Source organism: Urocampus carinirostris, chromosome 4, assembly GCF_059441175.1.
Source record: "Urocampus carinirostris isolate Australia breed hairy pipefish chromosome 4, RoL_Ucar_1.0, whole genome shotgun sequence".
NCBI lineage: Eukaryota > Metazoa > Chordata > Actinopteri > Syngnathiformes > Syngnathidae > Urocampus > Urocampus carinirostris.
In genome coordinates, this window is record NC_142352.1 from 6,237,825 (window position 1) to 6,256,941 (window position 19,117).

General features: G+C 39.3%; 1 protein-coding gene across 1 annotated transcript in view; it reads left to right on the top strand.

Moving 5' to 3' along the window:
- myo5aa (myosin VAa) overlaps positions 1 to 11,391 on the top strand; it is a 113,285-nt gene extending 101,894 nt beyond the window's left edge. Inside the window, exons 37-41 of the mRNA XM_088333517.1 lie at positions 439 to 589; positions 1,392 to 1,674; positions 3,868 to 4,042; positions 5,087 to 5,167; positions 8,094 to 11,391. Of these exons, the coding sequence (XP_088189643.1) occupies positions 439 to 589; positions 1,392 to 1,674; positions 3,868 to 4,042; positions 5,087 to 5,167; positions 8,094 to 8,246 (843 nt within the window). The 3' untranslated portion in view covers positions 8,247 to 11,391. The remainder of the gene's footprint in view (positions 1 to 438; positions 590 to 1,391; positions 1,675 to 3,867; positions 4,043 to 5,086; positions 5,168 to 8,093) is intronic.
- The last annotated feature ends 7,726 nt before the right edge of the window (positions 11,392 to 19,117 follow it).

Sequence of the window (19,117 nt, forward strand, 5' to 3'; positions counted from 1 at the left end):
TGATCATATACATGGAAAACATTCCATATTTGCCTCCTATTATCCCTAATTTATTTATGTATTAAATTATAATTATTCATAAGGTTATTTCCTGCTCACTAGGTTAAACTCTCCCCATAATTAGTACAGTTATCCTTCGGTTATCGCGGTTAATAGGGACCACGTAAAAATCTGTAGTGACGTCTTTTCATAAATGCCCCTAAGGGTCAAACTTACCTTCAGATGGAATTCTTACCGACTGAGAGTATAGGACTTGCTCTGTGAGGGCATTTGTTGTCTGCTGTCTGCTGCAGAACACAACGCACGACACGTTGCTATCAATGACAATCAAGACAGTTCAATTCGAAATTTGCAAAAGCAGTGAACCAGTAGTAGTGAGGGATTACTGTATCTAATTTCCCCAATTTTTGCTTCCGCCTCGGAAAATTTTCTCACCAGGTGTTCATGAAGCACAACTCGTCCAGGCAGAACGAGCACTGCCTGTCCAACTTTGACCTGACCGAGTACAGATCAGTGATCAGCGACCTGGCCATCCAAATCTACCAGCAGCTCATCAAATGCATGGAGAACATACTTCAGCCCATGATAGGTATGCTCACCACCGGCTATGGAGTTATCTTCCTGGATATGTGCAGTGGAACCTCGGTTTTCGAACGCCTCTCAGTTTGAACAAATCGGTGTCCGACCAAAAATTTCGAGAAATTCTTGCTCGCTGTTCGGTCAAAAAAATCGGATTTCGAACGCCGGTAATGCGTGAGTGCGTACGCTAGGGTGCGATGCTGAGCGGCGTACGGGTGTTTGAGCCCCTTATTATCCCTCCGAAGAAAGTCAGTGCAAGCAGCAAAGTTGCTACAGGTGAAAAAAGAAAAGTAGTGCGTACAACTATTGCATTTAAGAAAGAAATAATAGCCAAATATGAAGGAGGTGTGCGAGCGCCTTCTGCTGACCACCACAAAGGTAAGAAATCCTATTCATAAGATTTCGAACGTACGATTAGCCTGGGTTACTTTAAACATTCAGGGTGCCCAACATTAAGGGTGTTGGAATGGAGCCCCCTTTCCAATGAACCGCTCACCACTCGTTGTGGAGACCCAGGTGCTAAATGACTTGTAAACGACCTGATTTTTTTATTTTTACACGTTCATGTTAGGGGAATCTTTCGTACGGAAGATTACGATAACGCGAACGTATGATTAGCCTGGGTTAGCTTTATGTTTACGTTAAACATTCAAGGTAAACATTCAGGGTGTTGGAACGGATTAAAACAATTTTCATTATTTTTAATGGGAAAAATTATTTCGGTGATCGAACAAATAGGTTTTCGAACAGGGTTCTGGAACGGATTATGGTCGAGAACCGAGGTTCCACTGTATTCATTTTTGCGTCTTTAGTTTCCGGCATGCTGGAGCACGAGACCATCCAGGGCGTTTCGGGCGTTAAGCCGACAGGCCTCCGCAAGCGGACGTCCAGCATCGCCGACGAGGGCACGTACACGCTGGAATCCATCCTGCGGCAGCTCAACGCCTTCCACTCTACCATGTGCCAGCACGGCACCGACCCCGAGCTCATCAAGCAGGTGGTCAAGCAGCAGTTCTACGTCATCGGCGCCGTCACGCTCAACAATCTGCTGCTGCGCAAGGACATGTGCTCCTGGAGCAAAGGCATGCAGATCAGGTAGGAACGGCTTTGAAATGGTAAATGGTGAGACCTCGAAGGCTCAAAACTATCTGAAGAATAGACGGAATTTTGTGATCTCCTTTGGGGCGAACTGCATGGATTCCACAGCTGCATCAAAGGCTGTTGAAGCACCTATGCTATTAGGCAAGGGGAAGAAAAGCTACTGGACTAGTTCTAGGTTTGCTGATAAGTAAGATTAATAAAGGATACAATAGAGTCAAAAATAATTTCATTTTATTTGGTTTAAGTAGGGCAGCACGGCAGCGCAGTGATTAGTCAAGTCAAGGCATGTGTATTTGTATAGCCCTTAATCACAAAGAGTCTCAAAGGGCTGCACAGATCAAAGACTATTGCAAACTATTATTACAGACTATTAACCGACATGAGGGCAAATGATACACATATTATCAACATAAAGTATAGGTTATTCATATGCTATTGAGTAGAAGTGTGTTTTAAGCTTAGATTTAAAAAGTTCCACTGAGGTTGCATATCGAATCTCAGGGGGAAGAGCATTCCACAGCACGTGTGCGGCACAGTTCTGAGGTCATGAAATCGAACCTCCTGTGTGGAGTTTGCATGTTCTCCCCATGCCTGCCAGCACTGGGGTTTCCTCCCACATTCCCCAAAACATGCGTGTCAGGTTAATTGGCCGGTCCAAATTGTCCCTAGGTGTGAATAACCGAGTGAGTTGTCTGTCTTTGTGTGCCCTAAGACTGGCTGGCAACCAGTTCAGGATGTCCCACACCCACTGCCATTAGATAGCTAGGATAGGCTCCTGCACCCCCGCGACCCTACTGAGGATAAGCGGTCCAGATAATGGATGGATGGATGGATGGATGGTTTAAGCATTAGATGAGAAATCCTAAGTTTGGTTAACATTGGTTGACTAACCTAACCAACCTTCTTTTATTTACCGTTTTCAGTTCAATGACCGGTCATCTACTCTAATTTACTCTAAACCTATTAAGTCACAAGATTTGTCTCCATGCGCCCCAAAAGGATTTTAGAATCAAATTATATCTGTTTTTGTCAGAATTTAAAGTACAATAATACACATCAAATTTAAATAATTCAATTGAACAACAAGAAGGTTCATTAAATAAGCAAAGATGTCTTGCTCTCTTTCTATCTATGTTCTCCAGTTTAGTGAATTTCAAATCCGTAAGTATGTGATATAAGCACAAGTTGATTCAAATCAATAATTCAATTCCTATCGAGCCCTTAATATGGAGCGCTATGATCAATCAGATCCTTGATGGATTCCTGTTCTGGGTAGCCTGCCGCCTGGATCACTGATATTTCCACTCGTCCAAAGAAAAACTTGGCCAAACTTGGCTAAAACTGGTGACGTTTGGGGTTTTTTGACCTTTGTGATTCACATCGTCACAGGGTGGCGTCAAAACGAGTTTTGTTTGAAAAGGAGAGTTTTGGTTTTCCAAGCAATATCTTACTACTGATAGCTAATGATAATCGCAGGTCCTTTCTGCCATCTACTCTGGCGTGCGAGTTCTGCCTGCAGCCAGCACCGATCATAGACTTGCTATAATATTTCGCTATGTCAATTCTTTTTTTCACAAAACTTTATTGAAACGGAGAAATAACATTGTGAATTGTATTGTTTTTTTGTTTGTTTGCTGCTAAAGGTTATTGCGCTCATGTTCCTTGCACTATTGTTACAGTGCACTATTCTTCTTCATATATTCAGGCTAGTTTTTCCGAGCACTATGTTGTAAAAAATTTTAGTGCCAATTCATCGGGATGGTCTTTTTTCTTTTCAAAGTCTTGATATTCCAAGTTAGACCATGACTAATCTTGTTGCATACAATGTTTCACAACATTGATTTTAATGACCGTAAGAAAACTCTTATTGTGATAAGATATAACGGGGCAGCGGTGGCTCAGGAGTAGAGCGCTCGTCTTGGGATCAAGAGATCGCAGTTCGAATCCTAACTCCTCCGTGTTACATGTCGAAGTGTCCTTGGGTAAGACACTGAACCCCTAATACCCCCAATATGCAGGTCAGCGCCTTACATGGCTGCACGGCCGCTATTGGGAAATGTGAAGCAGACTGTAAAGCGCTTTGGGAAGTCTCGACTTGAAAAGCGCTATATAAATGCAGATCATTTCATTTCATTAATTCGAATTCCTCTTTACATGGGTTATCTACTAACTCCGTGGTGGTTTCAGGTACAATGTGAGCCAGCTGGAGGAGTGGCTACGTGACAAAGGTTTGATGAACTGCGGTGCCAAGGAAACGCTGGAGCCTCTCATCCAGGCAGCTCAGCTACTGCAGGTGAAGAAGAAGACGGACGGGGACGCCGAAGCCATCTGCTCCATGTGCCAGGCCCTCACCACCGCACAGGTACAGCACACCACTTCAATTCACCGAAAAGGTTCTTCTATTTTGTCCCTGCCGACCGCCAGATGCAGCGCTTCGAAGCACTGAATATTTCTTTCACGCATGTAAAGTTCGAAGAATGCATTTCAAATCAGCCATTTGTGACACCTGTGACCCAGGGTGCTTGAAGTCCTTCAAAATTCTTGAATTTTAATGTGTTTTCAAGTATTGAAAAGTGCTTGAATTTTGGGTGAAGTGCTTGTAAATACTTGAAATTTTTAACACGTTTTTCAACAAGTCTGCTTAAAAATGATACAGACACTGCTCTCTGGTGGCCTTGCTTTGCCATTGCATGTTTTCCCTTGTAGTTCACGGCAGCTGACATTAGTACGTATGGCATTGTCCGAAAAAGCGTCATCGCCCCCCTACGGGTCTTGCCCAAGGCATTATAAAATGTGTAATAGTGCAAGAATTAGGTATAAATTATGGACATTTATTATAGGCTATGCAAAGAATGAAGGTAGTGTTTCCCAGTGGTAAATTGTAATAGGAAAACTTCCAGCAACTGAAAATGTGATCTACATATCAGTGTCATGTTAACCCATCATCAATATGGGGAGAGATTTGTCCCGAAAGTGTTTACAATCGTATTGTTCGCAAGATCTAAAAAGCATGTCTTGATGAATGAACATGCAAGATTAAAAATAGCATATGTAAGTCGCTTATATATTTGTGGCCCTGCAACATACATGATTCACACTGGATTTTTTTTATTTGATGGTACTGGAGAATTTACCAAATTGGCTTTGAAAGTCCTTAAAAAGTTCTTGATTGAATAATTCCAGTCACATTGCAGGTTAGTTTCCTCAGAATATTCTCGAATGAACACAAAGATTTCAGGTGACCAGATGCTCTGGCAGTCGTACGGAACTCAAAGAACCGTATTTACATCTGTAAATTTCAAGTTTACCATGACTGTTCACCTACTTTACGTTAAAGGTAGATCACACTTGTGTATCGTTTTCACTTTAATTTTTATTGAGACAATGTATCGTTTGTGTATTTTAGATCGTGAAAGTCTTGAACCTGTACACTCCAGTCAACGAGTTTGAGGAGAGGGTTTCTGTTTCATTCATCCGAAACATACAGGTGAGAACCAACGCAATATTTTATGAAATATGTTTTAAATCATTTGACAATCACTGGGACAGAGCCCTGCTGAAAAGACGGACAATTTGCATAAAACAGTGGGTTTATCATAAGTCAGGGGACTCAAACTCGCCATATATTGGCAGCAATAGAACAGTACCGTAAATTCCGGACTATAGAGCGCACCTGATTATAAGCCGCACCCATGACACTTTAGGGGGAAAACCGATTTTGGCCACACACAAGCCGCACTTGTATATAAGCCGCATGCACCCACATCAAATAAACACGAAATTAATCCAAGCCAAACTTCAAGTCCCGCGATTGGAACTAAATGTCCTTCAGTGAAGCACATAGTCCAAACATCACTGCCGCCCGGATGAACGTAAAATGACATAGGTACTTAAAATTCGTTGCAGACCTGCAGGTTCTGGGTGCCTGTTGATAGTAATCCAAGGAAAAAAAGTGTATATTTCCAAAGGTAAGGGTGGGAAAAATATATATCCATTATTGTCCGCCTTATCCACAAAAACGTACCTTTACCGGGGCTCCACTTTCCCATCTGCCCGCATTTGCTCCGCCCCTCTTTTTTAATTTGCTCGTGCAGAATAAGTGTCTCAAAGAAATACAAATAAATACATTACAAAAATATACAGTTGCAAATACACATCACACATATTTACAAAGAAAGACGGTACATCGAGAGAGTTTTCAAAGCTTTAGTAATAATAATATAACTTTCATCCTAAACCGTGCCTTTGGGAGGTAGCCTCACGCTACTAACAAGACGCTCGCATACCTGTAAACTAGTTTGTTAAGGAAATAAATGCCGTAATCGTTAGAATCGCGGCAGACCATCCGCTTCTTGCTCATTGGTAATGACGTCTAAGTTGTCTCTCTCAATATCGGAAAGAAACTTTAACATGATGACGTCTACCACGCTCCCTTACGTCAATATTCCCCAGCAATATGCCCGTTTGCTTTAAACACGGAAGCTGCGTCACGACGCTTATTTAGTGCAATTTGCACGATGAGAGTATGTTTACGCTCATAAGTTGTGATTTTCCTCGGCGCATATTTCATCGGTCTAAATCTTACCTCTCATAACGGCTGGCGGCCGTTAAAAAAATTACATAAATTGGCCGCATCTCTGAATAAGTCGCAGGGTTGAAAATTTGGGGGAAAAGTAGCGGCTTATAGTCCGGAATTTACGGTAGATAAGACAATTCTGATATCGGTATTGTGAAGCACATTCTGTGGTCAACTGCAAAGTCTGGAACAAAAGAATGTTACTATTCTCAATAGAAATCAAATGGTTTTAACAAATGACGTTTGTTCCCCGGAATTCATGCATTTAATTTCAAAAGCGTTTGTCCGGCATAATCCTCAAGTTCTCGTGTATGGCGAAATACAGTATATGTGTATAAAACGTACAATGCATGTCATCAAAACTGCATTGGCTTAAATGCTACTTGAATTTTACCAAGGCAGGTCTGACTATATTCTGTTCAACTGTCCGACAAGCTCTTTAAATGTTTGTGCGTCACCGATCTACTGCCATGATACGCAAAGTCAGTTTTGAAAATAGTGCAAGTAGTCTTTTTATTAGCCGTATCCAGGATAGAATGCTTCTAAACTTTTGTTGCGCGTAACTTGATGTTGACACCGCTATTTCTGTTCGTTTTTGTTCCCGCTTGAAAGACAGACACTATTGCGCGGGTGTGATTCTCAGCAGATGATATATCCATCACACTGTTAGACAAAACCTATCTGGCGACAATGGAATGTTTCTAACGTTCACTACCGTATTTTCCGCACTATAAGGCGCACCGGGTTATAGGGCGCACCCCCAAAAAATTGTTTTTGGTCCTATATTTTCCATACGTTAGGCGCACCGGCTTATAAGGCGCTACAATGGGAACGTCGACAAAACAGTCAGATAGTTCAGTCAAACTTATTACCCCCTTAACATTCCGAAAGCTTGCAAAGAAGCATATACGTGTCCCAGACATGTACGGAAACAGTGTCTGTACGATGTCACCAATCACTCAAATGCATCGTTCCAAATATCATTCGGAAGGTTAAAGTCTTGGGATTTAAGAAATGCCAAACATTTCTTAGTTTCCATTTTATTTTTCGCTGGCAACTGTGTGGACAGCAAAGTAAGAATTTGATTGTGCAGGGAAACGGGGCTCTTTACTGTGCATATGACAATAAACACTTTGAATTGAATTTAGTTTAAAAATAGACTTATCACAGAAACATCAAGATCGTTCTAAAACAAGATACCCGGAAAATATAAAGCCGCATAGCCCACCTAAGTTCTCTTGCAGCCATCACGTTCAATAATACTTAACCATGGTCTTCTTACAACCGTGTGTGTAGTAAATCCAGGAGAGTAAAATATTTACAAATACAGAATAGTAAAAATTGTTTTCTCTATGCCGTAGTGCAACCCAACGTGTGATTCACATTCATCTTTTTCAGCCAATTGCAGGCTTTGTTTCGCCCCTTTAGCCTATGGAAGCCTGTAAATGATAAAATGATCCGCCCCTTTTACCTCCGAATAACTTTAGCCACTAGTGACTGATTCAAATGATGATTGACACATTGGTTAGCCAATGAAACGCCGGTATATAAATCCCAGCATACACCGCGGACTACTTCGCGTTCGGGGGAAAATCTAGTCAGCGGCTGCTTTCATTAGTTGCAAGACTTTGCGACTTAATATTGATCCATATATAAGGCGCACTGTATTATAAGGCGCATGGTCAGCTTTTAAAAAAAATAAAGGCTTTTAGGTGCGCCTTACAGTGCGGAAAATACAGTACTCCTTTCAACACTGTTTACACATTTCGTATAACTGTCGCAAGCAAATAAACTTATTGAGCTTGTTCTAATTTTGACTCCTCCCTTTACCTGGCAGGCTCGTTTGCGGGACCGCTGCGAAAGTCCGCAACTGCTGATGGACACCAAAATGATCTACCCCATCACTTTCCCCTTCAACCCGTCCTCCCTGGCCCTGGAGACCATTCAGATCCCGAGCTCGCTTAACCTGGCCTTCCTCACCCGCGTTTGAGCTGGCGTGCTGCCATCATCCATGCTTCTCTTTGCCACACACTCACATCCACTGTGGGTGAACTTTCAGACCTTCGATTTTTTTTTTCTTGTCAGCCAAGGCCTTGGTATGGTGTGAAACCATGAGAAAACACATCTGGTGAAGTCTTAGATGGATTGGAAATAGGAGGTGGAGGAGGTGTTTTTGTTTTGGGTACTTGAAATCCAGGAAAATGTTGTGTTTTCGAGGTCAGGAAAATGCTTGACGTTTGGGTGAAATTCTAGCTAGTCTGAGTCAACAGATCACATATTAAACAAAAAATAATAATAATAAAGTCGGCTTAAAAATGGCGCCGCCATAGGAACTGCGTTTACAGTGCTTTGTACGGCGTTGTCGTGTCAAGTGTCATCGCCTCCTACAGATTCATTAGGAAAGATGCATCAGAAACGGTAAATCACACCAAAATGCTGGGAGGTATCGGCTATCATGAAGGATGACTCAAACAGAAAATACAAACCGTGGTTAAAACGTGGAACAAATCCACGCACAGCATTCTGTAACTCTTCACAATAGCACTTTACTGCACTTTAAAAGGTAACTCACGAGATGACTAGCTTAACTATGATATTTTTCTTCTAACGGTTTGCTACATGCTACACCTAAACAGGGCGATATGAAACTAGTATTAATACACATATTGATATTTACACACGTATGGTTAAAATATTCGCCATTTCCCGAAGATCGAAAAGTGATGTATTGATTAAAAACTGCATATGTATATAGCAGATATATTGGGTCTACAAAATACATGATTCACACCGGATTTTGTATTTAAATGGTACTGGGGAAAAAGACAAAAAATGGGTGTTGAAAGGGCTTAAAAAGTGCTTGGGTTTAGCCATGAAAAAAGGTGTACGAATCCTGGAGAGGGCCAAGATCTCCACGAGTCAGACCTCTGTTCACTCCAATACTTAAGCAATCACATCTGAAACTAAGTTGGAACAAAGTTAGTGATGAATAAAATATGATACTTAAACACAGTTTACCACACAAATTCGACACGCATGTTTTTATGTTTTACACCCTTTGAGAGTCTTTTGAATCCAACTTTCTAATTCACTTTTCAAAAATAAAATTGGCCTTGGGGCAACTATCAAATATGTCCGATCTATCTGAAACTCCACAAGATGTGTTTTCTCATGGTTTCACACCACACTCAAGCCTTTTCTAACTGAAATATTCATTTTGGAAATCCTCCCTATGTATGAGGACCACCCAAATCCACACACTCAAAAGGGTCACAAAACGCCACGTGCATGCTCCACGTTCTGTTTGGACCGGGCCTTCTCACATTTTATCGAATTTCGAGGTAGGAAAATGTCACAAAGTGAAATCACGGCACCTGACCCCGGACTTTTCTTCGATCAAGCCAAGACGACCGTCGCCATGTTATTTGTGCACATATAGATGAATATATATAAATATGAACATGTGTATTTATTGCATTCTCCTGCTTTGCCGATGGGAGCTTTTCTTTTCATTTCGCGCTCATCAGATCATGTGTGTACGTAGCGCCGATGATGTCATGTCTCCGCTTATATTTATTGATCCTTCTTTTGATCCTCGAGTAGCTTTACAAAATTTTTTTTTCAGTGCCTCAAAACAGCTTCGCGTCATCTTTCTCTGCCTTTACCATTTCCAAATCGATTTTAGGATCCCAAAAATCAAACCGAAGATGTTCAAGGATTTTTTTTTTGTGTATGTGCTTAGAGGGAGTCCTAGGGTTGGGTAGGGTTACTTTAACTGGATTACTTTCAATGACTTTTGGATTACTCCAATACCAAATACGCTAATAAAAGACAAAATAAACTAAATATGAAAAAATGATGACTCACATCACATGGTAAGCTTTCTCTCCTGGCTTTGATCTCTTTGATCTCCGGCAAAACAAACATAAAATGCGACAGAAACAAAATGAAAATCAATCCAAACAGCTTGCCAACAGGGCAGCACGGCGGCGCAGTGGTTAGCGCTTGTGCGGCACAGTTCATGTCATGGGAACCTCCTGCGTAGGTTCAAATCCAGCTCCAGACTTCCTGTGTGGAGTTTGTATGTTCTCCCCGTGCTTGCGTGGGTTTCCTCCGGGCACTCCGGTTTCCTCCCACGTTCCAAAAACATGCATTTCAGGTGAATTGGCCGGTCTAAATTGTCCCTAGGTGTGAATGAGCGAATGAGCTGTCTGTCCCTGTGTGCCCTGCGACTGGCTGGCAACCAGTTCAGGGTGTCCCCTGCCCACTGCCCGGAGATGGCTGCATGCGACCCTAATGAGGATAACCGGCACGGCTAATGAGATGAGAGATGAGATGAGCTTGCCAACATCATTTTTGCCGTTCCATGTATTCAGTTACTCCCCAAGCCTGCACAAAATTTAGTCATCTTATTCATATTTAGTTTATTTTGTCTTGTATTAGCATATTTGGTATTGGAGTAATCCAAAAGTAATTGAAAGTAATCAAGTTAAAGTAACCCTACCCAACCCTGAGCGGGACCTTTATGGCTTATAGCAGATTAGAGACTGTGCTAGCTGCAAATAGGCAGGAAGGAATTTTACATATCGGTTATTTTCATGATTTGTGTCTCGTGCAGTTACCCTGCCGCCTTGTATTTGTTTGCCATCATAAACCTAACTTACACCTGAACCTTATTTACAGAACCGAAGAGACAGTATTTATTTTCTGCTTATTTGGTAAATGAATATACATCGATCGTCTTTGATTTTTTTTTACATATATACATATTTGAATGCACTTTTCAACCATGTGGTACGGCAACAGTGACGTATTTTCAGTCAGTCGATCGAGTGACATCAGCAATTTGGTCTGAGTCGCTGGATCTGGTTGCAAAGTGGTTTGGAACGTGATGGTTTGGAGAAAGTTCAGGGAAAATCTGTTTCAAAACGGTCAGATAGTGATAGAAAATGTCATTTTGCTGCAGGATTTGCTCTATTTACGGGATGTGGAAGGAACTGTTATTGGGGCCTAACTGGAAATGTAAGGAGAATAAAGAAACATTGCGAGTGGGAATTAGACTGGCTGGCCACCAGTTCAGAGTGTCCCATACCCACTGCCCGAAGATGGCTGGGATGGGCTCCAGCACCCCCGCGACCCTAGGATAAGCGGTGCAGATAATGGATGAGTGTGAAATAAAGAAGTACGAAACTAAAAATACAAAAAGATAGATGGGAGCCAAGTATGAATGTCAACAAAACAATGGATTCACAGTTGTTGGGACCACATCAAGTTTTCAAGATAAATTAGTTAAAATACTCCAAAATCGTCATAAAATTCTCATTTATTTAGAACTAAAAGCTAAATATATACCTGTCAACCTCCACGGCTCCATGCCCTTAAAAACTGTCGTATTTTTCCTTACAAAATAATCTGACACCATATTTTTTTTTCAAACGTGTTTATTTATGTAGTTTAACATGTTATATTATGTGTTTCATTATATCATATATATTGTTAATTAACATTTTGTTGTGAGATCCTGAGTTGCTCGACATGAATGAGGTTTATTATAAACAAAAAAATCAAAAATTAAGTATCTTGGACGTTCACTGTAGAAGGAAAAAATTCATGCAAATATAATTAAGTAGAATAAAAAAAAATATTATTCAAATTATGAATTCATTTTCTACATTAAATTATTGTTGGTAATATACTGATTAAAGGGATAACCACAAACCTGTCTTTTTCATTTTCTCATTTTATACTTCCTTTTTTTCTTAACTTTATACAACCTAATAATTCGTAATATAATTCATCAAAGCAAGTGAGCCGTTTGAGAGACGGCTGTCTTTAATGAGTCGAGCCGAAAAAGCCGGTTCTCTAAAAAGAGACGGACTTCCTTTCACTACATCAAACCGCTCGATTCGTTTGCAACGAGAAAAAACGATACCGAGATAGAGGCTTCCGCGGCGAACTCGTTTGACTTGATTGATTTGCCGTTTCGTCATAGTCGGTGTATACCGGATGGTACTCGTAATTGACAAATATGCGTTTTTCCGTATAGATTTTCTTGTTCGTCGTACACGTCTTAAAATGCATAATAAACGTACTTTGTCCGGGAAAAACGTACAGGTTGACAGGTATGTAAATGTTACAAGATGAAACATTTTTAAATTGTAAAACTATGTGATTATTCAAGTAAAAAGGTTTTTATTATAAAATCCCCTCAAAATGGACCAGCATGTCTTTAAATATTGACAAACCAGTTCCAGTTTTCTGATAAAAACCCTTTTTTAAAGTGGAAGCCAACCCTATGGATTTTCCGACATTTTTGAATGGGCCCTCTGATTAAAATGGTTTTTGTTGAATACGAATTCAACAATGGCCGCCCAAATTTGGATTATTTCTATGTAATTCTATGTAATTGTAACCAGAATACTTCATGCATTTCGGGGTAGGCATATAAAAAATGTATTTGGGCTGACTTCCTCTTTAAATTGACATTAAATAACATGCTCGTCTTCAGAATTTGCAGTGGTTGATGTTTCAAGAGGAGTAAGTTAAACAAAGTGGCGTATTTTTCTGCTTGTCTCCCGAATAAAACTCACTTGTTGGGAAAAATTTGTGAACTTGAATATAAGATGTACTCTTCAATTTCACTTTAAAGGAAATTCGCAGTTTGTGTAAGAAGGAAAACAATGATGTCATTCCCTGTTGAATGTTTAACAAAAAGTGTCAATGATTTTAGCTTAGTGGGGGGGGGGGGCCTTACATGGTGGCGTTGTTTTTGACATCGGTGGAGTGTAGCAACATATTTTTTATTTGTTTCTGTTTTGCAAACGCACTTTTTAAAAACGCTGCAAAGGAAAACTGTAAAAACAAACGTTTATGTCATTGATAATAAGTGGAAAATCCCTAAGCACCGCCCACCGCCCCGGCCATCCAATCATCTCTCTCTCGCTCCGCCATTGGACAAACTGGACTCTTTGTAGTATCTGGTAGCTGTGCTTTTAGTGCCGTGTTCACCGTTAAAAACTTGGAATAAATTGTCAAATCTGTAAAAGTATGACGAAATAAAAAAGGAATAAACGATTTCAAACTCTGAAACTTTGGGTTTTCATTATTTACTACTCTGGAAATGTGTGTAATCTTTATAACTGGCTAATGTTTATTAGCTTTAGTGTTAGCATCAGACAAGAATGTATAATACAGTATAAGCTAATCACTTTAGGTCAAGAAATTGGGAAATGGTTATGAATTTTATCCTTAGCTAATATTTTTTAGCTTTTGCATTAGCTCTAGACAACGATATAGAGTAGAAGCTAAATTCTGTGAATCAAGAAATTGGGAAATGTTTTTGAGCTTTCTTACTAGCTAATGTTATTTCACTTTTGTGTTAGCTTCAGACAGCAATGTACAGTACAGTATAAGCTGAATTTTGTAAAACCAAACTGCGAAATGTTTGTAAGCTTAACTGCTAGCTGATCTTTGTTAGCTTTAGCTCTAGCTTCAAGAATAAATTAGTTTGGTACAGTATAAGCAGAATTCTGTAAAACCAAATTGGGAAATGTTAGTGAGCTTTAGCACTAGCTCATTTTATTCAGCTTTACCGTTAGCTTCAGACAGCAATGTACAATACAGTAGAGTAAAAGCTGAATTCTGCGGAACCAAACTGAAATGTTTGTAAGCTTAACTGCTAGCTAATCTTTGTTAGCTTCAAAAAGAAATTAGTTAAGTACAGTATAAGCAGAATTTTGTAAAACCAAATTGGGAAATGTTGGTGAGCTTTACCGCTAGCTCATTTTATTCGGCTTTAGCGTTAGCTTCAGACAGCAATGTGCAATACAGTAGAGTAAAAGCTGAATTCTGTTAAACCAAATTGAGAAATGTTAGTGAGCTTAACTGCAAGCTTATGTTTGTTAGATTTAGCGTTAGCTTCAAAAAGCAATGATCCATATAGTACAGCATAAGCTGAATTCTGTAAGTCAAGAAATTGGGAAATGTTTATGAACTTTATCACGAGCTAATGTTATTTAACTTTAGTGTTAGCTTCAGACAGCAATGTACAGTACAGTATAAGCTGAATTTTGTACAACCAAATTCTGAAATGTTTGTGAGCTTAACTGCTAGCTCATTTTATTCAGCTTTACCGTTAGCTTCAGTCAACAATGAACAGTATTGTACAGTATAAGCTGAATCCTGTAAAACCAAATTGTGAAATGTTAGTGAGCTTAACTGCTAGCTAATGTTTGTTAGCCCTAGCGTTAGTTTCAAAAAGCAATGAACAGTATAAGCTGAATTTTGTAAGTCAAGAAATTGGGAGTTTAACTACTAGCTGTTATTTAGCTGTAGCGTTAGCCGAAGACATCAATTAACGTGCAGTATGGTACAGTACAAGCTTTATAGCTAGCTAATGTTTGTTAGCTTTAGCATTAACTTCAGACATCAATATACAGTATAAGCTAAATTATGTAAATCAAGAAATTGGGAAATGCTTTTGTATTTTACCACTAGCTAATGTTTGTTAGCTTTAGCATTAGCTTCAAACATCAATATACAGTATAAGATAAATTATGTAAATCAAGATATCGGGAAATGTTTTTGAGCTTTACCACTAGTTAATGTTTGTTAGCTTTAGCATGAGCGTCAAACATCAATGTACAGTACAAGCTAAATCATGTAAATCAAGAAATCGGGAAATGTTTTTGAGCTTTACCGCTAGCTAATATTTGTTAGCTTTAGCATTAACTTCAAACATCAATATACAGTAAAAGCTAAATTATGTAAATCAAGAAATTGGGAATTGTTTTTGAGCTTTACCACTGACTAATGTTTATTAGCTTTAGCATGAGCTTCGAACATCAATGTACAGTATAAGCTAAATTATGTAAATCAAGAAATTAGGAAATGTTTTTGAGCTTTACCACTAGCTAATGTTTGTTACCTTCAGCATTAGATTCACTACAGGCTGAATTAAATGGGTCAAGAATTTGGGCAATGTTTGTGAGCTCTACAAATAGCTAATGTTTTTTAGTCTTAACGTTAGCTTCAGGTTTTTTCCTTCTAAACTCATTTATTACAATTATTCCTTTACCAATTTTATGTTTAGCAGCTGCCTCTTTGTCAAACATGAACCCTGAAACTCACTTAATGCAATCTAATTCCAAACTTGAATGAACAAATTTGAATACTATACCCCTGGTTTCAATTTTAAAGTGGTAAAAAGACTTTATGGTGACACTCAGGTGTCCGTCCAAGTAGAGCAGAGTCAGAAGCTTGAGCACTTTTCCATAAGGAGCTTAGTGAAGGACAATCCTCTTCGCTGCAAAACTCAACTCACTTCCGCCAGGACAAATTAAAACCTGCTTGACGTACCCACATCGATTTTTATCAGGTAAGAAGCTTTTTTTTGTTCTTTCTAAATCTTCTAAGTCTGTGTTGTTGAGAGTAAAGTAGACCGAAATCAGTTCCTGTTGTGTAGATGTTTAATGATTGGTATTCAAGGTCATGCATAAAATTGTGAGTGTATTGAGAGAAAACAAAAAAAAAAAAACCTTCCCCTCTTTAAAAATTTCTCCTCAGATCTACACGATTCACATAGGTCACCCTACCTTTGGCTTTGTTGTAGTGAATGTATGAGTAGTACATGTAATTATTGTTATTTCATCCTGTCTGGGGTTTCTTCTTTACCTTTTTTTTAAAATATAATTTTACTAGAGCTGATGTGTTTTTTAACAGGAAATGTATTCTTCTTTTTATTTTTTTTCTAATGTGTTTATTAGCAGGAAGTGTATTTATTTATGTTTTCAGATACCAGGTTTGGGTAGGGTTACTTTAACTTGATTACTTTCAATTACTTTTGGATTACTCCAATACCAAATATGCTAATAAAAGACAAAAGAAACTAAATATGAATAAAATGATGACTCACAACACGTGGTAAGCTTTCTCTCCTGGCTTTGATCTCTTTGATCTCCGGCAAAACTAACATGAAATGCGACAGAAACAAAATGAAAATAAATCCAAACAGCTTTCCAACATCATTTTTGCCGTTCCATGTGTTCCGTTACTCCCCAAGCCTGCACAAAATTGGGTCATTTTATTCATATTTAGTTTATTTTGTCTTTTATTAGCATATTTGGTATTGGAGTAATCCAAAAGTAATTGAAAGTAATCAAGTTAAAGTAACCCTACCCAACCCTGTCAGATACATTGCTAGCAGAACTAATGTGATATACAGAAACGTGCCTTATCATTTTTCTGTTATAATAAATCATTTATTTGCTTAACAAACTAAGTACTTGCTCTAGAAATACAATATTTATGTCAAGAACCGGAACAGGATCAGGACCCAAACGCGTGACGTTCTCACACAAGCCTTTTTTTTTTTTACGGGAAATGGGGAGTCATGCACGTTGGGCAGCGGTCTGGCGTGGAGAGACAGGAAGCCAGAGACTGACGAGATCGATTCCAATTGCCCGAGCACATATCGGACAGATGGGGTCGATACCGGACAGGACGGGATTGACAGGATTGATAGTGAAACGGGATATCGAAATAAACAGGACAAACTAGACGGGAACGAAAACTGGGGAGAATAATAAACAGGACAAAAATAGACGGGAATGAAACAGGAAACCGATATTTAACAGGACAAAATAAACGGGAACAATACCGGACTGGAAATACCAACAGAAAACGGGACCAAATCAGAACCCACGTCGTGCGGGGCAGAGGTTTGTTTACGGACTGACAAAGTATGAGAGAGCGCACTGAGCTTAAAAAGACGGAAAGCCAATCTGTCAATGAGCCGCAGCTGGTGCCACACGGGCGGGGCCAATTGGGCGCCCTGGCAACCGTGACAATTTACTTTTTATAATCTGTACGTATCCTTGCCTGCTTTAAAATCAACTTTAAAAGTTTTCTTTTCTTTAAAAAGTTACACAGGGATGAGGTATCTCACTGCTAATTCTACATATGTTTCACCTCTGCTGGTTTCCTGACTACTTGAGCCAGCTAAGAGTCGAAAATACGCAGGAATGGAATAGTCTTGGAATAGAGAAGCAAAAATTCGCACTAATACTCAAAGAAGCCATGATGCTAAGCTATATTGATACACTGTTTCGAGAAAAAGAGTCACACAATGAAAATATGTTGTAAAATTAGAGTTCGGAAATAATGACCTTACTGTTTTCCTTTAGGATATATTTTCTTTGTGTGTCACTCTCAGAATAGCAGCGTTTCTTTTCTTTCGGATCAGTCTTTACAAGATTAGCGGCGACTTAATTTAAACGCACTTGGCCAAGATCTGGTGCAAGAGTCAAAGTGGATCTTTTTGACACAAGGAATCAGGGGTTGGCCCTGTTGGGATACAAAATTTGGCCTTGGAGACCTATCTAATTTTTTTCTCATTAATAAATAAAAACATATGCAGACATCTATCTGTTATGTTTCTTTATGTAACCGCGGTGTACTTGTCCCACCAAAGATCCACATTTACGCTGGACTGGATGATGAGGTTTTTATTACAGTTACTGCAGATGAAATGAGTCACAACATTAGCTTTTCTGCTGGCTTTGATCTCTTTGATCTCGTTAGCAGCTCTCTCTGTAGACTGCCAACAAACCCCGCCTCCCGGTCACATGTCACAAGCCAAAACCAAGCCCCACCCCATACCAGCAGGTGGCACTGTTGGACTCATCATTGCAGGACACTTACCAAAAACTATACACATATTTCAGCAGGAATTTCAATAAAACAAAAGTTATTATTACACCCGTTACATTTACATATTTGTTACTATAAGATTAGTCTCATCAAATTGGTTTTGAAGCACTCACAATTAAAGCAAAACAATATATTAGGTCCCCGATTTAAGCACTAAATTTGGGTCATGAACCGGATCAGGAGGAGAACCCAAATGCGTAACGTTTCTCACACAAGCTTTTATTTTACGGGAAATGGGGAGTCTTCCACGTTAGGCAGCGGTCAGGCGTGGAACAACAGGAAGCCAGAGGCCGACGAGATCGATTCCAATTACTCGAGCAGATATCGGACAGATGGAGCGATACCGGACAGGACGGGACAGGCGAGATTGATATCAAAACTGGATATCGAAATTAAACAGGACAAATAGATGGGAACGAAACTGCAGATCAATGTTAAACAGGACAAAATAGAAGGGACAATACCAGTCAGGAAACACAGGAAGGGAACCGGACAGAGTCAAAACCCACGTCTTGCGGGGCAGAGGTTCGTTGACGGACTGACAAAGGGTGAGTGTACTAAGCTTAAATAGAAGGGAAACCAATCCGTCAACGAGCCGCAGCTGGCGCCACACGGGCGGGGCCAATTGGGCGCCATGGCAACCGTGACAATTTGAAATATAATTTCTGTTGTATTTTTGTAGTGCTTTGGGGGTATTTTTAAAGTATGATATTTTTTAGTATTTCCCGTGTGGTATTTTCTGCAGTAATATTTTTGTATTATAGCGTTACTTTAAATGTATTTTTGTAGTATTTCTGTAATAATATTTTCATAGTTTTCTGTAGTAGTATTATTGTATTATTATTTCTGTGTTATAGTGTTATGTTTCATAGACCCTAATAGGGATAAGCGCCACCGAAAATGGATGGATCTTTCTGTATCAAAGTTACTAAACTAATAGTAGTTTTGTAATTTTGTAGTATTTCTTTAGTATACTTTTGTTTTCCGAGTGAAAGCAAAATTATATATTCAGTCCCTGTTTTATTTAGTTTTGTACTATTTCTGTAGTATTACTGTAGAACTATTTTTGTATTTTTTTTCTGTTTTAGTGTTTTTGTAGTATTTCTTTAGTATATTTTTCTTTTCAGAGTGAAAGAAAAATGATATATTAGG